The following is a 17,703-nucleotide window of genomic DNA, read 5'->3' as shown; positions in this document are numbered from 1 at the left end:
TATAACAAAACACTTGGAACTGGTTAATTTATAAAGAAAATGAAATTTATTGCTTACAGTTTCTGGGGCCAGGAAATCCAAAGTCCATCTGGTGGTGGTGACAGTTACCAAGGGGTCTCACATTTCAATTAGTGGAAGCTGAGAGAGCAGAGAGACAGACAGACTCTCCTCTTCTTTTAAAGTCCTCAGAACCACGCCCCTGACCACCATTTTTAATCCATTCACTACTGCACGGTCCTACAATCCAATTACCTCTTCAAGGCTCCACCTTCCAATTACCATGATAGGATTTCCCACCCTCTTAACAGTCACAGTGGGGGCTAAGTTTCTAATACATAAAACTTGGTGGACACAATTCAAGCTTCAGGGAGTTTGGGGGGGATATAATTCAATCCATTACACTATGACTGGTGTTTTTATTGGACAAAGGAGAGGGATATTTGGAGACACAGAGAAGTCCATGGGGAGATGGAGGCAGAAATTGGAGTTAAATCTTCTACAAGCCAAAGAACATCAGGAGTCACTAGAAGCTGAAAGGCAAGAAAGGGTTATCCCCTAGAGCCTTTGGAGGGCACATGGTACCTGGTCTCCAGAACTGTGAAAGATTAAATTTATTTTTTTTTAAGCCACCAAATTTGTGAGAATTTGTATGGCAGCCCTAGGAACTAATACAGCATTCTAGCAGAAATCTGGGTGTGAGCTTCCTTCAAGAGCAAGAAGAGCTTGCTGCTGCTGCTCTAAGCCTACAGTGAGGCCAGCCTGTGGCTTTCCTGGCCTGGATGGCCTCAGAGAGCCCCACAGAGGTCCCTGACTGGCCCCCCAACAATTGTCTGGGACAGCTTAGTGACACTTGCAAAGATAGGTGATGCCTCTAGAAACTCTGGGCTGAGCAGGTGAAGAAGGCTGGTCAGGGCCATGGAGGAGCTAGCCTGCAGCAAGGAAAGGTTCATTGTGGGGCCCTGAGTCTCCTGTCCCCCTTTTCTCCTCTGCTGCCACCTTCCTTCCTTCTTTTCTTTCTTCCCTCCAAGTACACTTTACCCTTTGCTCCTGACCACACCCAAATCTCCTCCTCTGCAAATAAAAAGAACCTAGTGTCTTTTCAGAGTGAAAGAAAGGTATATTAGTTTCCTACTGCTGCTTTAATAAGTTACCTCAAAATTAGTGGTTTAAAACAATACAGATTTATTCTTTTATAGTTCTGGAGGTCAGAAGGCCAAAATGAGTCTTAAGGGGCTAAAACAAATATCAGAAGGACTGGTTCATTCTGGAGGCTCCAGAGGGATAATCTGTTCCTTGACTCTTCTGGCTTCTAGAAACTGCTGGCTTTTTTGGGCTCCTGGCCACATCAATCTCTGCTTCTGTCATCACGTCACCTTCTCTCTCATTGACCCTTTTGTCTCCCTCTAATAAGGCCTCTGTGATTACATTTAGGGCCCATCCTAATAATCCAGGATAAGCTCTCCATCTCAAGGTCCTTAATTGATTCACATCTGCAAGTCCCTTTGCTGTAAAAGGTAACATGTTCACAAACTCCAGGGATTGGGATGTGCATATCTTTGTGGGATTATTATTCAGTCTACCACAAATGTGCATCCCTCCCTAAAGCATCTCCCTTCAAGCACTGATCCTATTGAGGGGGTTGCTAGTGGGGAACTCTGCTCTCAGCTAAGGTCACCAGAAGCAGACTAATGGTGGGCTTTAGCCATCTGTGGGCAAGGGGGACAGCCCAGGGCAGCTACCTGCTCCCCTTTTTTGAGGCCAAAACCTGGAGGAAATTCCTTCCAGAGTCCAGGCTTGACTTGCTCCTGGTCTGCAAATTCCTGAGAGTTCCCTGTGAGCCAGAAGGGGCCCGGGTACTCTGCTTTTTGAGTAAGAATTCAGAGGCCAGTGGAATTAAGTCCTTCATCAGGCGTGAACTCAGAATCTAGTGTGGAACTGGAAGGATAAATTAATCCTGGAGGAACTGCTAAAACAGAGGAGAGGGTACACTTGTTAGAACCAGAGAATCAGTGATGGGGGTGGTGGTGGCAGTGAGGCACACAAGGAAAGCTATAAGGGCTGAATCCTGAAGACAACAGTATGCCTATGAAGGAGGGGAAGATATTTGGACAGAAAAAAGAGTTTTGCCAAGGCATGGACATAGTTGGGAACTGCAGACATTGGGCAGGGCCAGAACAAACTTATGCAGTTAGGGGAATAGCTAGTGAACATCTAATCAAAAGCCAGGGGAGGTTTACAATTTAGGGATTGTAAGGAGGTTTATCTTTATAATTTTAATTTTTCTGAATAACTAATAATATTTTTTTCTATTGTTTATTTTGGATCAGACACTATACTTGCCACTTTATGGGAATTATTTCTTTAAATGTCTCCAAATAATACCATCGGACAGGTACTGTTATCTCCACTTTGCAGATGAGAAACTGAGGCCTAGTGAGATCAAGCATCTGCCAAAGTAATGCAGGTAGTAAGAAGCAAAGTTAAACCTCTAACTTAAGCCTGTGGCCTTGCACTTAGTTCATGTGTCTCTGTACTGACTACAACATGTGGATGTGGATTTTATTCTGAAGGTAATGGGGTGGAGAGCATGGAAAGATTTTAAAGCATAGGAATGATAAGCTCGACTCTAGCATAGAGTAGAGGGTTTTCTCTGCTTGGTGATAGTGGAGTCAGGCGGGGAGTGGGTAAGCAGGTAGAGAAGAGTCACTGGAAGCAGTGAGGCCCTCAACCTTGGGCATCATGTACCTCCTGTCACTTACTTTCTGAGCTTCTCCACTTGGTGTTTTCTGCTTAAGCACATGAACTTTGGAGTCCCAGACAGAATCCCTGGCCCTGGCACTTAATAATTACGGGAACTTGGGCAAAATACTCAAAGTCTCCTAGTCTAGAAAATGAGGATGATAAAACATCTACCTGCCTTGTACGGTTGTCGTGGTGATTAGAAGAGATGTGAAGGGCCAGCCCATGGCTCACTTGGGAGAGTGTGGTGCTGATAATGCCAAGGCCACCATTCAGATCCTTGTATAGGGATGGCCGGTTGGCTCGCTTGGGAGAGCGTGGTGCTGACAACACTAAGTCAAGGGTTAAGATCCTCCTTACGGTCATCTTTAAAAAAAAAAGAGAGAGAGAAAAGAAGAGATGTGAAATAGAAGGCATAGTAAGCAGTCACTGAGCTTAATGAACGTTAAGTTATTATTTCTGAACTACAGTGTATCATATGACCCTGCTGATACCACCTTGGCCTCCTTGGGACATACTTTCTCCTGGTGGTCCTCATCCCTCTTCAGCTATCCTTCCGTCTCTTGGCATTCTAATCTACCAACTCCCATCAATGTTCCTGCTTGCCTAGGGTGCCTGCCTCAGTCCTCTTCTCCTCTCCCTGCTCTCTGGGTAGATCTCATCTACTTCCCTGCCTTATTTTACCCTTATCTATCTGGTGAGGGCTTCCCCACAAATATCTCCAGTTGAACCCCTTTACCGAATGGATTAATATTCCCAACTCCTGGTGGATGTGTTCTCTTAGATAGGTAACAGGAATGTCAATTTCAATGCTGGGAGGGCCTTTATGCATCTTCTTGGTTTCAAAAGAAATTTCTCTCTTCATTCTTCACCTTAATGAAATTTATCATCATCTCCTATCTCCTCAGACCAGAAACTCCTTCCTTTCTCATATTCTCCAAATGCCTAAATCACAAAATCTTATTAAATCTACTTTGTACAATTTCTTCACATCTGTCACTTCACCTTTGTCTATTCCCACTGCCTTAGTTGAGACCATGATTGGCTCTGATCAAAGGATCCAAAATCCAATTAACAATACCAAACAACGGGCCGACCCTGTGGTGCACTTGGGAGAGTGCGGCGCTGGGAGCACAGCAGTGCTCCCACTGCGGGTTCGGATCCCATATAAGGATGGCCGGTGCGCTCACTGGCTGAGCGCAGTACGGCCGGTCACAAAAAGACAAAAAACAAAACAAAACAAAACAAAAAAACCCCAAACAACAACAAAAAAACCAACTAACAATAACAGTTCCATGACAGATTTTTCCTAGAATCAGGCTGGACACAATGAGAATTTTCAAGACCATATGAATTGCTTTTCGCTTGACTTTAAGACTAATCTGAAATCTTCATGTACCTGAAATGATCAGATTTTGATGTTGACATAAAAAGTTTGGGTACTACTTTGCCTCACTTTCTCAAACCAACAAAGACATTCCAAAAGTTTCCTATTAGGCTCAGGAAGTTTGGCCTTCACAGAATAGTGGCAGGAATGCCAACTTTGTCCTATTACCAAAAAGGTGTCAAAGCTGTCACTAAACTACCTGTGGCAGTTTGGGGAGCCCTGAAGGCACTCATAGTCCTCTCATACCATGCTCACGGTGAGAACCAGATTCTGATGCCCTGGCCCTGTGGGGCAAATCCCCAAGATGCCTGCTCATAGATAAGGCAGCCATGTCCTGCTAAGACCAGACCCTGTGCTGGATGACAGGGATTGGGTCAGATAGGCCATACTTCCTCAAAAAGTGAGTGTGCATACACCTGTTTGCACTACTTGTTTCTTTGCCCTTTGTGAGAGCAGGGGGGTTGCTCAGTCTGCAGAGTGGAGAACCCATGGAACACTTCCATGGTCAAGGCCCAGGAACCTCTGTTGTGTAGCTGCCCTAGAAGAAAGAAAACGGGGCAGACAAGGCCCTGCCTTCAAGGGGCTTGCCTTTGACAGTAAACCAGGAAAGACCAAGCAGGGAGGGTCTCCACTGTCCCACACCAGCCAAGAGAGACAGGCCCTGGACTACCCAGTGCTCCTCCCTCTGTGCCTTCTTTCATGGCACTCCTTCTGCACCCTGCAATCTTTGAGTCTGGTGAGTGAGCACACCACTGCTATAGCAGAGAGGGCAGAGGTGGGCAAAAAAATGAGAAGAATGAAGGCAGGACATAGCCATTCCCAATAAACTAGGGACCCCTGAACTGCCTTAGCCATGACATGTACAGGCTGTTATCAAATCTCAGGGCAATGGAAAGAAGTCTTGTGTATCTTTGGGATTTTAAGTTTGTTGACATCTTGCTTTTAAATCTGTTTCAGTTCAGGGAGTATGATCCTTGGAGGGATTTCCTGGCATGGAAATCTATACACTCAGGAGTCTGCTCAGCCACTAATGGCTCTGACAAACTGGAAGGTCACTCACCCTCTGAGAACTTCAGGCTGTGCCTTTTTATTATTATTTTTTATTGAAACATAGTTGATTGTACATATTTGTTGGGTACAGCATTGAATATCAGTACTTGTGTGCAATATGTGATGCTCAAATCAGTTTAATTAGGATATTCAATGTTATACAATAATTTTTCACGGCCCTTTCCCGTTTCTCCCTTACCCATCTTCCCTTCCCCCTCTCCCACCTCTGGCAACCTCAATTCTGTTCTCTCCTTTTGAAAGTTCAACATATTATTGTGATTGTTGTATCTATTTTTTTTAGCTCCCACTTATAAGTGAGGACATGCATTAGTTCTCTGTGTCTGGCTTATTTCACTTATAATTTTCTCTAAGTTCATCCATATTACTGTGAATGGCAGTGTTTCATTCTTTTTTATGGCAGAGTAGTATTCCATTGTGTAAACATACCACATTTCCCCTATCTGGTCATCCAACGATGGACATTTAGGTTGGTTCCAGCTCTTGGCTATCGTAGATAGAGGTGCAATACACGTGGCAGTACAGGTATCCCTTTGACATGATTTCATTCTTCTGGGTGTATACCCCAGGCTGGATCTTTGAAAGCAAACTTTAATGGATGAGATGCTGGGTGCAAAGGTGCTGTCCCCACGCAACTCTAAGTCAGTGCTACTTCTGCTTATAACTCACAGAGTACACATCTCAGGGCTCCCATCATCCATATGGATTTGAGCAGAGAATGAGGCTGTGAACAGAGACCATGGGGCCTGGATTAGTTTGCTAGGGCTACCATAATAAAATACCACAGACTGGTGGTTTAAACAACAGAAATTAATTTTCTCACAATTTTGGAGGCTAGAAGTTCAAGATCAAGATGCTGTCTGTCAGGTTGGTTTGTTCTGAGCTCTCTCTTCTTGCCTTGCAGAGGGCTGGCTTCTCAGTGTTCTTACATGGTCACCTAAGTCTGTGTTGTCTGTGTCCTAATCTTTTCTTATAAGACACCCGACTTAGTGAATTAGAGCACAGCCTAATAACCACATTTTAACGTGATTATCTCTTTTAAGGTCCTGTCTCCAAATACGGTTATTTTCTGAGGTCCTGGGGGTAAGACTTCAAGGTATGAATTTGGGGGTGATGGTGGTGGTACATAATTCAGCCACAGCAGGGTCTATTTTGAAAATCCCTGAGAGACTGGGACTGAAAACTGGTGGGCTTCTTGTCGGGAGTGGCCAAAGTCCATACTGTTCTACCTTTTTTTGTATACCCTTTTGAAGGTTAAACAAGTTGTGAAAGTACATCTATTCAGTTTCTACTCCCCTCTGTGAATTCTCATCAAGCCTGAAATACTATAACCTATCAACCATGCTGAGACAAAAAAACAAATGCTGGCCTTTTCCAGGTGCAAATAAATGATCAAGAAAGTTGTCTTACGTAGTATGGGCTCCGCAAGATCCTACCCCATTCTCCCCAGTTGAACAGGCTCAGTCTTAAAAGAGACTAAGACACCTTAGATTTCCTCTCACCTGGTGCAGGAATAGTCCCTCGGACCCAGCCTCAAATCTCTGCCCTTACGACTCCGGGGGCATGCAGATGCAAGGAAAGAAAGGAGAGGCACACGTTCTATCTTCTATTGGTTCATTACCGCCCAACAACTTGCACTGAGAAAGTCTTGCGCTGGATAACTCTCAGATAGCTACAGAGGGCTCATGCCTCTGCTTCTCACGACGTCTTCCCAGAAGAGTACCGCGCTGTAGACAAGAGCAAGGAACGCTACCGCCTAGACCGAGCTCCCAGTGACAGACCTGCATTTTGGCGGCTTTTGAAGCCCGGGTCTTTTCCTACCCGAAGCTGCCTGTGCCGCTGGCAGAGCTTCATAGGAATTTGAAAGGAAAATATAGAGGTGGAGGAGGGGAGGAACGGTCCAACTCGCAAATGACGTGTGCACAAGCTTGGGAGGACGAAGTCAAAGCAGTAGTGGTAAGATTTCGTTTCAAGGGTGTAATAAACCCAAGCCAAATCCCTCAGGCGCGCGCATTGACACAGGCGGTGGGAGAATTAAGGTCAACGTATGCTCATCCCCTACCGCGCGCTGGGGAAAGCGGGGAGTGTGGCGTTGGGCAGAGTGGGGTGGGGTGTCCCTCCGTGCAAGGGCAGCCCGGGCCTCACAGACAACGGACCGGCAGCCGAAGAGCAGAAGCCGGGAGAGGCCGAGGTAACGATTTCCCTCCGCAGCCCAAGAGCCAAGAGGCCGCGCCTGCTGAGGCCATTGCCGCTCTGCGCTCCGGAAAAGACCAGCCCAGGTGTTCCCCCAACCACGAGACCTGAGCGTCCGCTAGCGGTTGCTTCCGGCCTCGGCTCCTTCTCGACTCCGGCGCCCCTCCCCCGACAATTTGCAATGCCGAGCCGCGGCCGAGTGCGAATAGACGCCCCAGAAGAGCCCGACCGGGACGCTGCGGTGTCCTGGCCGTGCCCAAGAAGGCAGCGGCAACCTAGCCAGGCCAGGTAACCAGACCGACCAAACTCTACAAAGCTCGAAACAGCGCCCCAGCAAACGGGCCCAGACCTGGCACCTAGCGCTACACCCGCTGTGGGGAGCCTAACAACTCCCTCCCCGCTCCCGGGAGGTGGCAGCGTGCGCCACGAGAACGCGAAAGATAAGCGGTACAGCCTCTTCCAAGTGCTGCTGTGGGTGGCTCTGAAAAGAGCCTTTGGATGTGATGGAACCTCGAAGCGGCCGCGCAGTTAAGCCCGCTCCCCGCGGATGCGGCGGGCTAGCTGGATGTCCTTGGGCATAATGGTAACGCGCTTGGCATGGATGGCGCACAGGTTCGTGTCTTCGAACAATCCCACCAGGTAGGCCTCGCTGGCCTCCTGCAGCGCCATCACGGCCGAGCTCTGGAAGCGCAGGTCCGTCTTAAAGTCCTGCGCGATCTCGCGCACCAGCCGCTGGAACGGCAGCTTGCGGATCAGCAGCTCGGTGGACTTTTGGTAGCGCCGGATCTCCCGCAGGGCCACAGTGCCCGGCCGGTAGCGGTGCGGTTTCTTCACGCCGCCCGTGGCCGGCGCGCTCTTGCGAGCCGCCTTAGTGGCCAACTGCTTCCTCGGGGCCTTGCCACCGGTCGATTTGCGGGCGGTCTGCTTTGTACGGGCCATGGCCAAGCAAAGCACGAGCTCGCGAGCACGGCAACAGGAAGAGTAACGCTCCCGCTCCGCCGCAGCGGTCTTTATAGGCACGGGCTTTTCCCGACTGGGCGGAGCAACAATTGAAAGTCCCGCGCTGGCTGTCCATTGGCTGTGATGTCACCCGTCCTAGCGTCACGGGTTGGCTTGGGCACAACCCTCCCTACTCCCTCCCTCCCTCCCTCCCTCCCTCCCTCCCACCCATTCTGCCAACGGTTTTCCTTCCTTGTTTTTCCTCATTCTTTCAGAGTGAAAGTCATTCTTGATCGCGGCTTCGTCAGTTTGCTCCTCAGCCCTTCACTCCTTCAGAGCACGCTACCCTCTTCCTCCCTACACTGTGTAGTCCCCGAATCGAACCTCAACCTTGTCTGTCCCCCAGGCCCCAACGCCTTGTCACCTTCTCCGAGTCCTCCCCGCCGCCCCCCGGTGCTGCTTGGCCGATCGTTTTCCGCCCGTCCGGTGCTTTTCGGTTCGGAGAGTTGTCTGCCCCCGGGGCACAAGATTCCGCCTCCGAAAGCCTAAGAGGAACCCGTATGGCCGCCGCGAAGGCGCCTTTTGACTTATTTAAAAAAATAAACGAGCAGAGCCAGCCCAGTTAAGACCCAGCTCAGCCACGCTCCCGAGAACCGCCCGCTCCGCTACCGGGAGGGGGAGGGTGGTGGTGGTGGTGGTGGTGATACGTCCCTCTCGTTTGAGTGTCGGGCAAACGGCTGCGGAAAGTTGGGAGGAGCGCATTGGGCACCGAGACTTGGCACAACGCGACGAGCACAGCCTACCGCGTTAGCGCTCATGTGGACTGTGGCGCGCCCAAGGTGCTTGGCACCTCCACCTAGCGAGTAAGAGCTAAAGTGCTCAGAACCCGAGAAGCCAAGGAACGGGTGGGGAAGAAACAAGGGTACTCGCCCCCCACTCCGCCTCCGGGATCGGCATTTGCTACCGGAAAACAGGGAACTGGAGTTACTGTAACAACTCTTTTAATGTGAAAAAGTGGGTGGCTCTGAAAAGAGCCTTTGATTTCACAGGTGTCCCCTCGAGACGCGGCCTGGGATGAGCCTCTAAGACGTCAGCCTCACTTGCCCTTTGCCTTGTGGTGACTCTCCGTCTTCTTAGGGAGCAGCACGGCTTGAATGTTAGGCAAGACGCCGCCCTGGGCGATGGTCACTTTGCCCAGCAACTTGTTCAGCTCCTCGTCGTTGCGGATGGCCAACTGGAGGTGGCGAGGGATGATGCGCGTCTTCTTGTTGTCCCGGGCCGCGTTACCCGCCAGCTCCAGGATCTCCGCGGTCAGGTACTCGAGCACAGCCGCCATGTACACGGGCGCGCCGGCCCCCACCCGCTCGGCGTAGTTGCCTTTGCGCAACAAGCGGTGCACCCGGCCCACTGGGAACTGGAGACCAGCGCGGGACGAGCGCGACTTGGCCTTGGCACGGGCCTTGCCTCCTTGCTTGCCACGGCCAGACATGACAGCGAAAAAGGCCCTACAACCAGCTTCTGCTCGGCGACTGAGAAAGTCGCGGTAAACGGCCCCGCTTCACCCTTTTATAGGCAGAACGGCGATTGTCCACGGAGCTCTTTGATTGGCTAACGCATAGCTTTGTCCTGGTGACCAATAGGGTAGCTCAGCCAGAATCCACTCATTTACATAATCTCGTCTCCCTCGCATCGGCATCGCTGAAAACTCGCGAATCAGAACGCAGCGTAACCAGAGCCTTCATTTGCGTACGGCCTCTATAAGTATCCAGTTGTTTCCGGCCGGCCCCAGTCCTACTGCTGTGTTTGCGTTCGTGGTTGTTTCTCTTCGTTCGTTCTGAGCTTTCGCTGCCGCTACTCTTCGCGATGCCTGAACCGGCAAAATCCGCTCCGGCTCCCAAGAAGGGCTCCAAGAAGGCCGTCACTAAAGCCCAGAAGAAGGACGGCAAGAAGCGCAAGCGCAGCCGCAAGGAGAGCTACTCCATCTACGTGTACAAGGTGCTCAAGCAGGTCCACCCCGACACCGGCATCTCGTCCAAGGCCATGGGCATCATGAATTCGTTCGTCAACGACATCTTCGAGCGCATCGCCGGCGAAGCGTCCCGCCTGGCCCATTACAACAAGCGCTCCACCATCACCTCCCGCGAGATCCAGACTGCCGTGCGCCTGCTGCTGCCCGGCGAGCTGGCCAAGCACGCCGTGTCCGAGGGCACCAAGGCGGTCACCAAGTACACCAGCTCCAAGTGAGTCCCTGCCCGGCCGCCTGACTCCAAAGGCTCTTTTCAGAGCCACCCACCTTCTCAGTGAAAGACGCTGTGTGCTCTTCGCCTACCCATTTCCCTAGTTAGTATCCATCTTATTCGCAAGACGGGAGATGAACACAGGATGGGGCTGTGTACTGTAGCTTGAAGGAGAGCTCTCTGAGGGTGTTGTGCTCATTCATGTGCACAAGATTTAACTCTTTCAAAAGTGAGACAGCACGCGATGTGTGCTATCCAATGTAAATTACTCAGGAAAATGGAGAAAAAGAGGTGTTCAGCAGTGGTTTGTCTAAAGCAATTTGGTTGGGGCAGTGCTGTAAAATAACTGCATCCTCTTTTGAGCGCTGGAAACTTTAATGTAAAAAATAAACAGTCAGTCCTTGGAGGCCACGCCCTAGCACCTACAGCGAATTTTTCTCCCGTCCCTGGATACCTCGATTCTGTTGTTGAACCAATTTACTTTACACACCCCTCTCGTGAGGTATTCCTTTCGGGTACACTGAATCAATAGGTACTTGCTACTCGGATTAGACACCGTCAGAATAATAATACCATACAGGCTCCCGTTATGGATAGTAAACGTTTTTCCGCAGGTATTCATTCACCCACACAAATCTCCATAGTTGTAGTTTGGTATTTTACAATCCTCTGGATAAGGACGTTTGGCAGAAAGAGGACTTATAAGTGCTCAAGGGATTTTAAAACCCTGGGCCTGCTAATTATAAAATGTTCTCCAGGGACTTTACTCAGCAGCTCGTATTGTTAAAACTTAGCCTAAAAAAGATTTGTCCCTTATCTGGAACAATTCATTCTCTTGCTCTGCCAAAATAGGAGAGACACCAAAAATTAGACAATTTTAAAAAACGTCCTCTTAATTTTTTTTTTTTTTTTTTTTTTTTAAAGATGACCGACCTGTAAGAGGATCTCAACCCTTGGCTTGGTGTTGTCAGCACCACGCTCAGCCAGTGAGCCAACCGGCCATCCCTATATAGGATCCCAACCCCGTGGCCTTGGCGTTATCAGCACCGCAGTCTCCCGAGTGAGCCACGGGCCGGTCCTAAGGTCCTCTTAATTTTTGAGGCTGGATACCTTAAAAAGCAATGTTCCCTAAAACAGTTCAAAGGCCACCGGACCCTCCTGGGGGCCCGGGGACTGGAACCCCCACCCACATCCAGGCACACGACTAGCGCCAAGGAGCATGCCAAAAACATCACCTCCATGTGGGTGGCCCACCACAGCCACCACAGTAACCACGGCTGCCACGAAAGTGGCCAGACGTGACAACCACCACGCAGATGGCCCACCGGCCATTGGAGTGCGTTGACAACATGGAGAGTCACCAGCAGAGACCAAAGAAAAGAAGAGGATGTCTCTCTCCACAAAGCCCATTCCAGAGTGACAGAAGAAGCAGCTGCTCTATGATAATATTGGGGGACCTGAACACACCTCTCAGCATCGGACAGATCATCTAGTAGGCAACAAATCAACAGAATAACTATTACTCTTTCAGAGGGAGAGAAGAAATCTAGGATTATCAGTGGGGGGAAGGGGAGGGAGAGGGGGATAGGGAGAGATTGGACAAGGGGCATAAGGAATAAGTACAATTTGTAACAATAGACATACTAGTAATATTGATTTGCCCAACATAGAATCCCCAAAATATGTATAATCAATTATGACTCAATTAAAAAAAAAAACAGGCCACTGGACCCTGAATCTTCTGAGATACACACACAAACATATATACACACACATATATACTTAAATATGTATTATATATTCCTTAAGCCCCATACAGTTCCACTGAATCCAAATCACTGGGGGTGAGAGGCATGGATGAACAATCTGTGGAACACACCAGGTGATTCATATGTTTATGAGTTGCCATATTCCTTGCAAAGAATCTGTTTACACTTTTCAGTCACCACCCCATTTTTTCCCCATCCTTTCCCAGAATTGTTTATAATGCTACATATAAAACTAGCTTCATTTAACCCTTTATTGATCCAGGACTCCATATATAGCATAGGACTTTATAGTTTTACTAGGATTTTGTTAAATAAAAAATAGGAGGCCATTGTTTTGGACCAAGTTCCTGTACGAGACCGCAAAACACCAGACTAAAAATCAAAATGGACTTGCCCCTGCTAAGTTCTACATCACTTAGGTTATGGTCTCATCCTCAGAGAAATCATGAGAAAGATGACAGCCAATTCCCCAAACAGGCTAGTTTAAATCTTCAATAGATATAAGGAAGTTCCCTTTGCCTTATTCCTTACTCAAAAGAGATAGCCTGATGTTAACTAGTCAGTCGTTTCTCTATTGTTCCATCTTCCTGTCCCTACCTGACCTGGAGGTTCAGCCTCAAACTGAGTAACCAAATATCTAAATCAATGTCATTTGGGGCATCCCTGGATTAGTGAGTTCAAGGGGTCCTCAGCTTATCCTTATGGGTCTTTTGTCAGTTCCTTTATTGACTTTTTGGCTCTTGTTCTAGCCAATGTTAAGAAACCTCTAAGCAAAAAGAACCAAAAGAAAAAAAATTTTCTGAGAAGCGACTGCATATGTATGCCTATATAGGTTAGTGGAAGAATATGGTGTTGAGGATTGCCTGAGAGGACTGCTCTTGAAGCTGATTCTTGGCTTAGTCTTCTACTGGAGAATATGTGCCCAGCCACATTGTTTCCTGGAAGAATGTGTCAATTTTGATAAGCTTTTGGAGTATAAGATAGTTGAATAATGTTATAACTATCTGGTGTTCACCAGTGGTAGAATGGAAGTGGAACTTAAAATTGAGATGTGTACTAAAAAGGAAAAATTCAACTTTTATATATGATACAAAAAATTCCTTGTGTTTGTTTACCCTGGGTTAGTGCAATCAAATAAGTCACCATTACCTCTAAAGATTATAACAAAGTATTATTAATGGGATATCATCCAGAATGCTATTTAATATATGGATGATCACTCTCAAACATATGTAAGCCTTTTAAAAGTAACTTGGAGTGAAAATTCTCCTTATATGCTTCATATGTTGAAATTCTATCAATTAACATAAATGTCTCTTATTGCAAAAATATAATAATCATTAATGTCTGTGAAAGCTATTTCTTTTTTTTTTTTTTTAATTTTATTATGTCGATATACATTGTGGCTGATTATTGTTGCCCATCACCAAAACCTCCCTCCCTCCTCCCCCCCCAACAATGTCCTTTCTGTTTGCTTGTCGTATCAACTTCAAGTAATTGTGGTTGTTATATCTTCTCCCCCCCCCCGTTTTTTTTTTTTTTTTTTTTTGTGTGTGTGTGTGTGTGTGAATTATATATTAATTCTTAGCTCCCACCAATAAGTGAGAACATGTGGTATTTTTCTTTCTGTGCCTGACTTGTTTGTGAAAGCTATTTCTATACTAATAATTTTTAATGTCTTTGATTACCATTTATTTTAAAATTCCCAGGTGTTTATTTAGAAAATCTCAAAACTACAGAAAAGTTGAAAAAAAAAAATAGTCCAAAGATTCACCACATACCCTCCACCTAGATTCACTAATTATTGCTGTTTTACTGCATTTACTTTATCTTTCTTTTTATGCACACAAGCATGCACACACACACATGCACACGCGTGTGCATACTCCCTGAACCATTTGAAAATAACTTGCCAATATGTTGACACTTCTCCCTAAACACTGTAGCACGTTTCTCTTAAAAATAAGGATATTTTTCTGTATAACAACAATACCATTATTACGCCCAACAAATTTAATACTACTGATGCAATCATATTACAATCCACATCCAAATTCCTCCAATTGTCAAAAAAAAAATCCTATACAGCTGTCGAATGAGTTTCCGATGGTTGCTATAACACATTACTACAACCTTGGAGGCTTAAAACACCATACATTTATTCTTTTACATTCTGGAGGTCAGAATTACCAAATCAGTTTCACTAAGTAGAAATCAAACCTGTGTTCCCTCCGGAAACTCTAAGGGAAAATCCATTTTCGTGCCTTCTCCAGCTTCTAGAGGGGTATTTTCTTGGTTTATGGTCCCTTCCTCCCTCATCAAATCTCTCTCTCTGCTTCTATGGCATTCCTCCTCCTCCTTCACCTTCTTGCCTTTCTCTTTTAGGGACTCTGGTGATTACATTTGGGGCCCACATGGGTAATCCAGGATAATCTCTCGATCTCAGAATATCTGCAAAGTCTCCTTGGCCATATAATACTACCATTATGGGTTGAATTGTGTTCCCCAAAAAGATAATATTGAAGTTTAACCCCCAGTGCCTTAGAATTTTGCCTTATTTGGAAATAGGGTCTTTGCAGATGTAATCAATGTAAAATGAGGTCATTAGGGTAGGCCCTAATCCAATATGACTGGTACTTTTATTAAAAAAAAACAGACACACAGAAGACTAAGGCAGAGATTGGAGTTACGCCGCCACAAGCCAAATCCTATACAGCTATTGAATGAGCACATGCCTACCTTATTTATGTGGAGATTCGCCAATGAGGGAGATGGAAGCTTGATTTACATACCCAGGAATTAACAGTATTGCTGGTGCTATCTCTGCCTCCTCCTACTTCAAGTACCATAAAACCTACTTACATCTGCAAAGACCCTATTTCCAATATATATATAATACATATTTAAGTATATATGTGTGTGTATATATGTTTGTGTGTGTATCTCAGAAGATTCAGGGTCCAGTGGCCTGTTTTTTTTTTTAATTGAGTCATAATTGATTATACATATTTTGGGGATTCTATGTTGGGCAAATCAATATTACTAGTATGTCTATTGTTACAAATTGTACTTATTCCTTATGCCCCTTGTCCAATCTCTCCCTATCCCCCTCTCCCTCCCCTTCCCCCCACTGATAATCCTAGATTTCTTCTCTCCCTCTGAAAGAGTAATAGTTATTCTGTTGATTTGTTGCCTACTAGATGATCTGTCCGATGCTGAGAGGTGTGTTCAGGTCCCCCAATATTATCATAGAGCAGCTGCTTCTTCTGTCACTCTGGAATGGGCTTTGTGGAGAGAGACATCCTCTTCTTTTCTTTGGTCTCTGCTGGTGACTCTCCATGTTGTCAACGCACTCCAATGGCCGGTGGGCCATCTGCGTGGTGGTTGTCACGTCTGGCCACTTTCGTGGCAGCCGTGGTTACTGTGGTGGCTGTGGTGGGCCACCCACATGGAGGTGATGTTTTTGGCATGCTCCTTGGCGCTAGTCGTGTGCCTGGATGTGGGTGGGGGTTCCAGTCCCCGGGCCCCCAGGAGGGTCCGGTGGCCTTTGAACTGTTTTAGGGAACATTGCTTTTTAAGGTATCCAGCCTCAAAAATTAAGAGGACCTTAGGACCGGCCCGTGGCTCACTCGGGAGACTGCGGTGCTGATAACGCCAAGGCCACGGGGTTGGGATCCTATATAGGGATGGCCGGTTGGCTCACTGGCTGAGCGTGGTGCTGACAACACCAAGCCAAGGGTTGAGATCCTCTTACAGGTCGGTCATCTTTAAAAAAAAAAAAAAAAAAAAAAAATTAAGAGGACGTTTTTTAAAATTGTCTAATTTTTGGTGTCTCTCCTATTTTGGCAGAGCAAGAGAATGAATTGTTCCAGATAAGGGACAAATCTTTTTTAGGCTAAGTTTTAACAATACGAGCTGCTGAGTAAAGTCCCTGGAGAACATTTTATAATTAGCAGGCCCAGGGTTTTAAAATCCCTTGAGCACTTATAAGTCCTCTTTCTGCCAAACGTCCTTATCCAGAGGATTGTAAAATACCAAACTACAACTATGGAGATTTGTGTGGGTGAATGAATACCTGCGGAAAAACGTTTACTATCCATAACGGGAGCCTGTATGGTATTATTATTCTGACGGTGTCTAATCCGAGTAGCAAGTACCTATTGATTCAGTGTACCCGAAAGGAATACCTCACGAGAGGGGTGTGTAAAGTAAATTGGTTCAACAACAGAATCGAGGTATCCAGGGACGGGAGAAAAATTCGCTGTAGGTGCTAGGGCGTGGCCTCCAAGGACTGACTGTTTATTTTTTACATTAAAGTTTCCAGCGCTCAAAAGAGGATGCAGTTATTTTACAGCACTGCCCCAACCAAATTGCTTTAGACAAACCACTGCTGAACACCTCTTTTTCTCCATTTTCCTGAGTAATTTACATTGGATAGCACACATCGCGTGCTGTCTCACTTTTGAAAGAGTTAAATCTTGTGCACATGAATGAGCACAACACCCTCAGAGAGCTCTCCTTCAAGCTACAGTACACAGCCCCATCCTGTGTTCATCTCCCGTCTTGCGAATAAGATGGATACTAACTAGGGAAATGGGTAGGCGAAGAGCACACAGCGTCTTTCACTGAGAAGGTGGGTGGCTCTGAAAAGAGCCTTTGGAGTCAGGCGGCCGGGCAGGGACTCACTTGGAGCTGGTGTACTTGGTGACCGCCTTGGTGCCCTCGGACACGGCGTGCTTGGCCAGCTCGCCGGGCAGCAGCAGGCGCACGGCAGTCTGGATCTCGCGGGAGGTGATGGTGGAGCGCTTGTTGTAATGGGCCAGGCGGGACGCTTCGCCGGCGATGCGCTCGAAGATGTCGTTGACGAACGAATTCATGATGCCCATGGCCTTGGACGAGATGCCGGTGTCGGGGTGGACCTGCTTGAGCACCTTGTACACGTAGATGGAGTAGCTCTCCTTGCGGCTGCGCTTGCGCTTCTTGCCGTCCTTCTTCTGGGCTTTAGTGACGGCCTTCTTGGAGCCCTTCTTGGGAGCCGGAGCGGATTTTGCCGGTTCAGGCATCGCGAAGAGTAGCGGCAGCGAAAGCTCAGAACGAACGAAGAGAAACAACCACGAACGCAAACACAGCAGTAGGACTGGGGCCGGCCGGAAACAACTGGATACTTATAGAGGCCGTACGCAAATGAAGGCTCTGGTTACGCTGCGTTCTGATTCGCGAGTTTTCAGCGATGCCGATGCGAGGGAGACGAGATTATGTAAATGAGTGGATTCTGGCTGAGCTACCCTATTGGTCACCAGGACAAAGCTATGCGTTAGCCAATCAAAGAGCTCCGTGGACAATCGCCGTTCTGCCTATAAAAGGGTGAAGC

The 17,703-nt window shown here is 47.3% G+C and overlaps 4 protein-coding genes across 4 annotated transcripts; 1 reads left to right on the top strand and 3 right to left on the bottom strand.

The window, feature by feature from the left end:
• Nucleotides 1-7,915: 7,915 nt before the first annotated feature.
• On the bottom strand, nt 7,916-15,962 carry LOC134384883 (histone H3). The gene is made up of 2 exons (XM_063106675.1): nt 15,951-15,962; nt 7,916-8,344 (listed from the first exon to the last, which is right to left on the bottom strand). The coding sequence occupies exon 2, from the start codon at nt 8,324-8,326 to the stop codon at nt 7,916-7,918; it is 411 nt and encodes a 136-aa protein (XP_062962745.1). The 5' UTR covers nt 8,327-8,344; nt 15,951-15,962.
• LOC134384879 (histone H2A type 2-A) lies at nt 9,323-9,845 on the bottom strand. Its single transcript, XM_063106672.1, has one exon. The coding sequence runs from the start codon at nt 9,813-9,815 to the stop codon at nt 9,423-9,425; it is 393 nt and encodes a 130-aa protein (XP_062962742.1). The 5' UTR covers nt 9,816-9,845; the 3' UTR covers nt 9,323-9,422.
• Nucleotides 10,168-10,652, top strand: LOC134384880 (histone H2B type 2-E). Its single transcript, XM_063106673.1, has one exon. The coding sequence runs from the start codon at nt 10,190-10,192 to the stop codon at nt 10,568-10,570; it is 381 nt and encodes a 126-aa protein (XP_062962743.1). The 5' UTR covers nt 10,168-10,189; the 3' UTR covers nt 10,571-10,652.
• A 964-nt stretch (nt 15,963-16,926) lies between the features above and the next one.
• Nucleotides 16,927-17,417, bottom strand: LOC134384882 (histone H2B type 2-E). Its single transcript, XM_063106674.1, has one exon. The coding sequence runs from the start codon at nt 17,393-17,395 to the stop codon at nt 17,015-17,017; it is 381 nt and encodes a 126-aa protein (XP_062962744.1). The 5' UTR covers nt 17,396-17,417; the 3' UTR covers nt 16,927-17,014.
• Between the last annotated feature and the right edge of the window lie 286 nt (nt 17,418-17,703).

This window comes from Cynocephalus volans, chromosome 8, assembly GCF_027409185.1.
Source record: "Cynocephalus volans isolate mCynVol1 chromosome 8, mCynVol1.pri, whole genome shotgun sequence".
In the NCBI taxonomy this organism is placed as follows: domain Eukaryota; kingdom Metazoa; phylum Chordata; class Mammalia; order Dermoptera; family Cynocephalidae; genus Cynocephalus; species Cynocephalus volans.
This window is presented reverse-complemented; position numbering and strand designations above follow the sequence as displayed.